This window comes from Orussus abietinus, unplaced genomic scaffold (assembly GCF_000612105.2).
Source record: "Orussus abietinus isolate OABI.00-Male unplaced genomic scaffold, Oabi_2.0 scaffold1151, whole genome shotgun sequence".
Lineage (NCBI taxonomy): Eukaryota > Metazoa > Arthropoda > Insecta > Hymenoptera > Orussidae > Orussus > Orussus abietinus.
In genome coordinates, this window is record NW_019395296.1 from 1 (window position 1) to 10,092 (window position 10,092).

Sequence of the window (10,092 nt, forward strand, 5' to 3'; positions counted from 1 at the left end):
TTCTTGCCTTTATCCTGTGCAAATGCGAGTTTATCGATTACCAGAGTGTTCTAAATTGTCGTAAAATTGTCCTGACCCTTTCGATTCTCATATCAGAGCCTTCGATAATTGTGTATTGATCGAAATATGAGAGCTCGTCGCCATTTTGCTTGTTGGTCTGAGTTAAGTTAACAAATTTTTTCCAAAAAGGAGTGATGTGTCAATGTTCCGGACAGTTTGGTCTAATACCCTTAAGAATAAGTGTTGTATTCGAATCGACTGATTTGGAGGGGGTTTCACTTCACCTTAAACAGTTAATTACAGCATATAAAATCGATTTTATTTAATTTCACAGACCCGAAGGGGAATCGAGTACCTGATGCTGACGCCCGATCGGTGCCTGATCTTCCCCTCGGTGGATTACGTGAGGAACCTGGTCACGAAATACAGCAGAAGGGCCGGCAGCGTGGCTACCCCCGTGGTTATCGACTGCTCGCACATCTACGGTGCCGACTTCACGGCGGCGACCGTCATCGAGTCGTTGACTAAGGACTTCGCCGCCAGAGGGCAGCCCCTCTTCTTCTACAACGTGAAGCCGTCCGTGTGCGCCGTTTTCGAAGGAGTAGCCCCAACGGATTTCATCGTCTACTACACCCAGGATGCATTGGACGATCTGCTGAAAGAGCGGGGGTATCTGAAACAGATAAAGGACATTCCACCCGCCTAAACGTAACCTCCAAATCTGCACCAACGGCAGATGTTAGTCTCCGAGCGATGTTGGAGGACATTCCTCCCGAGAAGTGGGATCTCCCCGGATCTGCAATACCAGCAGTTAGCTTTGATATTCGAAGAAATAAGGGGAAGAACTTATCTTAGTTCCGTGGTGCGATCTTCGAGAAATGCCGAGTTACTTTGGAAAGTAGCTTGTCGTTTCTAGAGGTAGTTACGAGAATCACCGGAGGGGTCGCTACTCAGATAACACCATTGTACCTATGAATATTCTTTAAATCTTTTTATTTACTCTGGATATTTGGAATATCTAGTGAATATTCTGTATATACATTCATAAGCCAGAACATGCTTTAAATATTCTAAAAAATTCTGTGCTTCGTGAATATTCATTGGATATCTTAAATACTTAAATATTTGCATCATATTCTGGGAACAACAAAATATTCTACCTGAACATTCGTAGAATGTTCATGGGATCCAGGATTGTTCTCTGGGTAGTGATGCACCTCCGAGGGTTGTTGCTGGTTCCACTATTGTTTCCATTATTGTTATGGATGTAGCGATTTATGATATCCATTTCCCTCTCTAAGTTCTATACTCATAGAAGTATAGTGCCACTATTGTTTCATCTATATGTAAATTAAATTATGGCCTTGCTGGTCGTGAGGCATGCCATCTATAAGCAATGTGGAGAACAGACGAATTATGAAGTAGAGCCCTCTACTCCATTGGTGCTGGGAAATGGAACTAGTGATACAAAAGTGGAACTGTGCAGTTGGAGACGGTCTCGGGGATCACCTCGTTAGCTGTCTTCCTATTCGTTTCCAATTTAGAGAGTAGTACGGAAGAGAAGCCGCGAGAGGTTTCATCTTTCTTCTGACGAAATGGTTCCGAACATGAAGTAGTATAAGGAGACATAACGCAAATGGTCGGTTCCACAGAAAGTAACCCCAGAATCGGGACTGAGGGCGTTTATTACGTATTTTTGACGAGAGCGCTCACTTTTCGCATTTTCATCTCACATGGGTTTATTCTCTATATGAAAGAACGAGATCACTAACAATTCCGGTATAGTAATATTGCCCAAATAAAGGTACGTACCTTGTAAATCAAAAATTGTTGAGAGGAAATGGTTTATAGGTAGGCAAGGCGGAAAGATGGAAAACTGTTAAAAGTAAAGAAGAGGACTCGAGTCTATCTATATTTTTTAAATATGTATTACATTCATATTTACATGTACCATAGGTAGAACTTCAACAATATAATTTTCTTATCATGCCATGTAAGCATGAATTATTTAACAGTTTTCAATGTTTAATAATGTAATATAACCTCGCAATAACAAAAACTAACCTGTACATCCTAGTAAATTCTCTTTCTTCTCACGAAAATGGGTCTGAGGCATCACGTAATTCCTTTCTTCTTCTAATAAGGTTATTATTACATCCCCGAATACGATTATTGGCAAAAATCAAAGCACCCAGAAGGATTTTCATTTTGAATTTTGGTATCACAATTCGTGAAAGATGGCGTTCATTGCGCTTATTTTTCTAACTTTTCTTGCATGCTTCACTATTTGGCTTAAAAAATTGTGCCGAACCAGTTCCTATGAATGGTCTCGCATTCTCACCACCAAAAACGTTCCGTAATACCGTCAGCTCCTAATTTTTCACATTTTCGCTCAATTTAGCTTACGGTATTACGGAACGTTTTTGGGGTGAGAATGCGAGACCATTCATATGAACAGGCACGGCACAAATTTTTAAGCGAAATTGTGAAGCATACACATACTAAACATGAGTTAGTTCGGTAAACAGTCGCTACGCGAAAGATATTCGTGGTGTGAATGTGGAACGTGACAATCTCGCATCATTTGAAATGCGCGCTCGACCGATGCGCGCGCATGCTTCATTTCGCAACAAAGCGAAATTTCTGGGATGATCGTTGGTGATTTCACGCGTTGTATTTATTTGGCCAGCTACGCAAGAAACATCGGCTTTTTGCGATGTTACGAAGAACGAAATCACGGTCGTGAGCCCGAAGATCGTGTACATGAAAAATTAGGTAAGTCGATCGTTTGGCTTACGAGAGGTTTATATGAAGACGGTTAAACATAACCTATTTTGTCTGCTCAATTCGGAGTACACTTAACGGGGTTCATGGATCTTTCGCGTCGAGCAATTTTACGATTCCGTTTCAACACTCCTGTATTTATAAGTCCTTTCTTTTTATCGCAGGATACAATTCATGAAAGTGACAAACTATTCGAAGTACTTAGCACCATGTGTAGGTTCCCTTCGTAGGCGTCACCAAAACGGTACAAGTCATTGAAATGTGTATCTCTTCCTGTGAATTAAGATCTCTTGAAGTTATTTGCACTTGCTTACATTCTGAACACTTTATTCATGCTTATCTCCTCTGACTAGTATTCCTTGACGTAGCGACAGTTCGCTAACGAGATCTATTTTCTTTGTTTCAGATATATATTCTACATTCCAGCGAGAACTAGGGCGCATTTAATAACTATTTAATCAACACATACCTCTATATAAGCCCCACTTCGACCAAGCCGACGCTACACCGGTGAGTTCCAACTCAAAATATTGCTTGGTAGCAAGGCGGACACTCAAAGCCAACTAACCATGTCTGTACAAAGTGTTGCTCTGGCATCTCTCACGGCCACCTATACTGACTCGGAGGGTGAGGACGGGGTGGAAGACGACCTTCAGGAGAATTCGAGCACTCCCCAGGGGGCTGTCTCGCAAAATGCCCAAGGTGGTCAGCCTCAGGCTCTCAACAGCCCGAAATCTGGCCGATCAGCCTCAAATAGTCCCAACGTTGCCCCCGGTATCGGTGGCAGGTCTAGTAGCAACTTGCCGAATGCACGCACCTTAGTAACGGATGTAACGGCAAAAGTGCAAAGATTGGTCTCATATTTTGATGACACGATAGTCTCCGACGATGAGGGAACTGCCGCGGCGTTGGCCGGAGGGAGGCCCTCAGAAAACGGGAAGCCTCCCTTGGCTGCCGAGCAGTCTCCCTCTCGTAAGGGGGAATTGTTTTCAGATGGGGAGGCGGACTTGTATGGCGTGTCGATACCACCTGAACCCTCGGGACAATGTCCTCAGGAGTTACAGGAAAAGATTGCTAAGTTACATAGGAAGATGGACAGTGGCGGTTTAGATATGAATAAGGTCATTCAGCAAAGAAAGGACTTTAGAAATCCATCCATTTATGAAAAGTTGATTCAGTTTTGTAGCATCAATGAACTGGGCACTAACTATCCACCGGACCGATTCGATCCTTTCAAATGGAGCAAGGATTCGTACTACGAGGAGCTGGCTTTAGTACAGATGACCGAGATGGATAAATTGGAGAAGGCCAGGAAGGAGAAGACGAAAATCGAGATTGTTTCCGGCACGGCGAAACGACCGAGCAGTTCTGCGATTTCATCGGAGGAAGACGCGAAAAAGCGGAAAAGCAAGTGGGACCAGGTCGCGACCGCTGCTACTTCCTCGTCGAAGTCCTCCGTTTTAATGTCTCAACCGACGTTAACGACGTTAACCTCGTCGGCGACAGGTACAAAAGCGACGGTAATATCGGCTTTCGGCTCGTTGCCGAAAAAAAGACTGTAATATATTGTGTAAATCTATTGTACATATTAGTTGTTTAAAGCTCCTATTTCTTGTAATTCAGCTACTTTTTGTATTAAAGTCACATCTGCATCCGAAAGTCAGGAAGAAAACAAAAATCAATGTATACGTTGGGTGTCAAGCGAAGAACACATTGCATCGTATGTACTCTGCTATGTTGTATCTTCTAATGGTGATATTAATTATTTATTACACCGGCTCGGCAGAAAAATATATGTTGCAAGTGGCTACAACTTCTCGAGTTTAACATTTGCTGAAATAAATGGCAAAGTTCAAAGTCGAGAAGAAAGAGAAATTTCAACGAGGAGACCGTAGTTTTGTTTTCTTTTGATAAGTTTGTACAAGATTAATTGTTAGCGATTTATCTATGACTTTTGAACAGGGATTTTTAAGAAAAACTGCATAATAGGAATTACAAATTGTGAAGAACTTTTAATCGTAATACTGTTCGTTCCCCATTATGTTACCGCAGTTTATTCTGTCAGATTCTGTAATTGAGAAAAGTGAAATTTTTTAATGCCTTGTGACTACAATATAGTTTAAAGAAGAACAATATTGTTTGGCAATCGGAGACAAAATTGGTATATATGCAATTATTAGAACAGTACCTTTGATCGTTGATGCAGAGATTGCGCTGTGAACTGTACTTACTCGAACAGAGTTAATTAATAATAGACGGTAATATTTCTATTCAGGGAGATTAAGTTCTTTGCGTTAAACAAATTTGGATAACAGGAAGAAAATTAAAATACGTAACACCATATCACTAGTACTGTGTTTTCCATATTGTCTAATTTAATGGGTCGAAGCAAAAGTTCATCCCCTTCGATGCATTATCATTTAGCGCAAGGAAACAAATGGGACGAACTTTTGCATTAACTCAATAACAGAAATCCTGTTTAATGCGTTGGAAAATTCATCACATTAATCCCAGTAATTTATTAAAAAGTGAATTCAAATCGTAGCCTTACCAATGTTAACGGTCACTGTAATTGCGTTTTATTATATACCTAACTTCGAGAATAAGTAAATTGTAATATATCAAAGAACCGATGGAAAAATCATAGTTAATTCTGCAGAAGGCTTGTAATAGCTTTATTAATTCGGCGGGCTAGGAAATACTGGAAATTGAATAAAGATCATGTATAAAAGAATAGTATCGCATCTCTGTACGAACAATATCTGAGATCGATCAGTGGTCAGTCCGTTACTTTTCTTCGTAGTACACACCGATTGGTCTTGACTGCACTAAATTATATCTTTTCAAACTCACTAGGTGTACGTTAGCAAATAAATTAACTTCAGTTCGAAGGAAATACTGTATAGCTTTACTTTATGACGAAGATATGAAGATAATGTTTGATTACTAAAGAGAGAATAAAAAGGGTCATCTAACATTAATTTCAACTTTCGACATTGCAGATGTTTGTAACATTAACGCAAGGGCTCGTTTATTGTAAATTATAGACTAGCGTAAAATACAATACCTACAACAGGAGAACGGATCATGTATTGTGACAAATCCCTTATACTTCAGTTAAGTGACATGCCACGTTAAGGGGTTTTATTCTTTGTAACTCTTTTATTCATTGTAATTGTACAGAAAAGAGCATAATCATGGCCCGTTTCTAGAACGCGAAAAGTTCTATCGCCTAGTGAATTATTAACGCGGCGCCCCTGATGACAAATTAAAATAGTTTAAATTGTACAAAACCCCAAGAATTGAAGAACGATGTATACATGATATACAAAATATTTGCCTTGATTATTATCGATAGCTTTAACTAGCAATCCAGGAATTGAAATTAGACTTAGAGTAAGAGCTACGTTGCAATCTAAATAGGAGAACTTACCACAATGTGGCAAACCAAATCCGGACTAAAGGTGCATTCTACTTTTGCCATTATCATTTTTTGTCATGGTTAAACAATGCCCAGTATCGACATTTCATGATAATTGAGAAATAAATACTTGCCAAGATATTACTGGACCAGGGAACGAATATGCTCTATCCAATCGTATATTTGCCTCCACTTGACAATGGATACAATGTTTTACATCACGTGTAACAAAGCGACGTGTTGAGCGATAAAAACTACGCAATTACCAATGAGAAAATATATATGTATATATATATATATGTAATTGTACCTTTAGGCTGCGGTAAATAATTAAATAGTTTGCTTCGCGTTGCGCGCCCTCTGGGCGACTTATCGGAACTAGCGGAGTAACAAGTGCTGCATAAAATGAGACTTCGCACAGCGAGTTTCTTACACCGTGCAAAAGCTAACGCCCGTACACACTTTTTCCCACCTATTGTACGATGAACACTGGAAGCGCGGTTTCATACAACCGGTTCAAACAAATACACGCCTTGTAATTTGGTCACAGCAAAGGCACTAGAGATTTCACGATTAAGGCGATACGAAACTGGCACCCGAAAGCTCAATCGTTCATGAAACTTCTACCAACTGGGTGTACCCAAATAATTTCAAACTTTACAACGTGAACGTGGAGACTATAAGGAAGGTCCGGACGCCCATGAAATTTCATTTTTTATAAACAAATTTTAATAATATCTACGAANATTTTAATAATATCTACGAACAAAATTACAAAAAAGAGAAAAACATTGAAGTTTCATGAGTTGAGGTCCTTCCTTATACCCTGCGTATTTATATTGTAGTTTGAATCAATTATATGAACTGGGCGTACCAAATAATTTCAAACTTTACAACTTGAACGTGGAGACTACAAGAAAGGTCCTGACGCCCATGAAATTTCATTTTTTATAAACAAATTTTAATAATATCTATGAACAAAATTACAAAAAAGAAACAAGCATCGAAGTTTCATGAGTTAAGGTCCTTCCTTATACCCTGCGTATTTATATTGTAGTTTGAATCAATTATACGAACTGGGTGTACACTGGGAGACATCAATGCCCTCCCATCCTGCACAGGCGATGCCGTATCCGCAGGGAAGGCATTTATGTCCGCCATTGCACCAAACAATTTCAAACTTTACAACATGAACGTGGGAACTATAAGGAAGGTCCTGACGCCCATGAAATTTCATTTTTCTTAAACAAAGTTTAATAATATCTACGGACAAAAATTACAAAAAAGAAAAAAGCATTGAAGTTTCACGAGTTAAGGTCCTTCCTTATACCCTGCGTATTTATATTGTAGTTTGAATCGATTTTACGAACAGGGTGTATCAAACAATTTCAAACTTTACAACTTGAACGTGGAGACTACAAGAAAGATCCTGACGCCCATGAAATTTCATTTTTTATAAACAAATTTTAATAATATCTATGAACAAAAATTACAAAAAAGAAACAAGCATCGAAGTTTCATGAGTTGAGGTCCTTCCCTTATACCCTGCGTATTTATATTGCAGTTTTAATCGATTCTACGAACTGGATGTACCAAACAATTTCAAACTTTACAACATGAACGTGGGAACTATAAGGAAGGTCCTGACGCCCATGAAAATTCATTTTTCTTAAACAAAGTTTAATAATGTCTACGGACAAAAATTACAAAAAAGAAAAAGACATCGAAGTTTCATGAGTTGAGGTCCTTCCTTATACCCTACGTATTTATATTGTAGTTTGAATCAATTATACGAACTGGGTGTACCAAACAATTCCAAACTTTACAACATGAACGTGGGAACTATAAGGAAGGTCCTGACGCCCATGAAATTTCATTTCATATAAACAAATTTTAATAATACCTACGAGCAAAAATGACAAAAAAGAAACAAGCATCGAAGTTTCATGAGTTGAGGTCCTTCCCTTATACCCTGCGTATTTATATTGCAGTTTTAATCGATTCTACGAACCGAAATGACAAAAAAGAGAAAAACGTTGAAGTTTCATGAGTTTGAGGTCCTTCCTCATCCCCGTATTTATATTGCAGTTTTAATCGATTCGGCACATCCCCTTTGGAGGAAAGCTTCATGGAGGAGAACGCTTAGACGCCACATTCCCATCACCTAAATGCACATACTACGGTTGCAGAGATCCCGAAGACGTCAATGGTGATGCATTACGAGGAATCTTTCGCTGGTCGGGCGCAGGAAGGAACCTCGCCGGGGATGAGGATACACGTTGCTTCCAAGAATTCATCGAACAATTCAATGACGATCCTTCGATTCTTCTTGGACGCTTTACTCCTGGACGAGGATCTCGTAATCCGGGAAGGCGACCTCGGCTCCCCCGAACGGGATGTACAACACACCATGGGATGGTTGGACCTTACCGATAGTTATGGTGCCTTCATGGTTGACACGGCCGATGAAGAGAGGCTCGCTCTCTTCGGTCTGGCCTCCTGGAATTGCGTTAGGCGGAATGTTGCTTCCACTTGTCGGCACCCACGCAGGCTGGACGCCACATAGGACCTGATTAAATGGAATGTATCGCTGATTAGAAACTGTGTAATAGATAAGATGTATAAGATTTAGCTGAAATGCAACCTTTAGGGTGGATAATTTAGGGCCGATAGCATCTACATTAGAATTAAAGTCCTTAAGGTGATATGAAAGTGAGATATATACATAACAAAAAGACTTTTCTCTAAATAGTGTAATAGTTAAGATGTATAAGATCCCGGTGAAACGCAACCTTTAGGGTGGATAATTTAGGGCCGATAGCATCTACATTAGAATTAAAGTCCTTAAGGTGATATGAAAGTGAGATATATACATAACAAAAAGTCAAAATATTCATAAGACTGTTCTAAATAGTGTAATAGTTAAGATGTATAAGATCCCGGTGAAACGCAACCTTTAGGGTGGATAATTTAGGGCCGATAGCATCTACATTAGAATTAAAGTCCTTAAGGTGATATGAAAGTGAGATATATACATAACAAAAAGCGAAAATATTTATAAAACTTTTCTGTAAATAGTGTAATAGTTAAGATGTATAAGATCCCGGTGAAATGCAACCTTTGGGGTTGATAATTCAAGGCCGATTGCATCTACATTCGAGGTAAAGTCCTTAAGGTGATATGAAAGTGAGATATGAATATTTTGACTTTTTGTTATGTATATATGATTTTCCCTAGGTTGTAATCCATCTTGTCACCTCACACGTGCCATTCGACCCCAGCGACAAAGTACTGTTGTCACATCAGAGATGACGTACGTCCGTTAAGGGTTAACCCTTCGGCTACTAACAAGGTAAGTATCCCAGGTCGATCTCTCCGATTTGATTTCTTTTATAATATGTTATAGTAGATTAAAAACTAAGCGACGCGTATTTTTTTTTATCTGCCATTAAACACTTTAAGGGGGTGAAACCACCATCCAAGGTAAGGCTCACCCCTTAATTTCATTTTTTCTTAATTGAGAAAATTATATTTCTCATTTCTCGTTATGAGAAAGCTTTTCCAGGTGGATTGGTTAAAAAATATTACGTTCTTGTGGGTGAAATTGCCAAATAGCCCTTTGACATGCCTTACTTTGGATGGTGGTTTCACCCCCTTAAAGTGTTTAATGGCAGATAAAAAAAAAATAATTGTCGCTTAGTTTTTAGTCTACTATAACATGTTATAACAGAAATGACATCGGAGAGATCGACCTGGGATACCTTCCTTGTAAGAGCGCCTAAAGGCGCTCGACGTTTGGTCCAATATTGCCTGCACGGTCAGACGAATTTCACCCTTATGTCGAAATGGCTCCGTGTTTAAAGGGTCAAATTCGGATTTACTGGGCT

General features: G+C 39.4%; 2 protein-coding genes across 4 annotated transcripts; one reads left to right on the forward strand and one right to left on the reverse strand.

Moving 5' to 3' along the window:
- Positions 1–2,595: 2,595 nt before the first annotated feature.
- LOC105697462 (SAP30-binding protein) lies at positions 2,596–5,860 on the forward strand. Of its 3 annotated transcripts, XR_001103835.2 has the most exons (4): positions 2,596–2,775; positions 2,949–3,028; positions 3,191–3,294; positions 3,368–3,504. XR_001103835.2 is itself a non-coding variant. In XM_012420803.2 (3 exons), the coding sequence occupies exon 3, from the start codon at positions 3,354–3,356 to the stop codon at positions 4,344–4,346; it is 993 nt and encodes a 330-aa protein (XP_012276226.1). In that variant the 5' UTR covers positions 2,600–2,775; positions 2,949–3,028; positions 3,191–3,353; the 3' UTR covers positions 4,347–5,860. The 3 variants fall into 3 exon arrangements, 2 of the variants coding, with proteins under 2 accessions (XP_012276226.1, XP_012276225.1); XM_012420803.2 differs by having other exon boundaries at positions 2,600–2,775; positions 3,191–5,860; XM_012420802.2 differs by lacking the exon at positions 2,949–3,028 and having other exon boundaries at positions 2,602–2,775; positions 3,191–5,860.
- A 2,219-nt stretch (positions 5,861–8,079) lies between these two features.
- On the reverse strand, positions 8,080–9,313 carry LOC111674238. Its single transcript, XM_023433719.1, has 2 exons — positions 9,030–9,313; positions 8,080–8,881 (listed from the first exon to the last, which is right to left on the reverse strand). Exons 1-2 carry the CDS (start codon positions 9,100–9,102, stop codon positions 8,544–8,546), a joined length of 411 nt encoding a protein of 136 aa, XP_023289487.1. The 5' UTR covers positions 9,103–9,313; the 3' UTR covers positions 8,080–8,543.
- Positions 9,314–10,092: the final 779 nt, after the last annotated feature.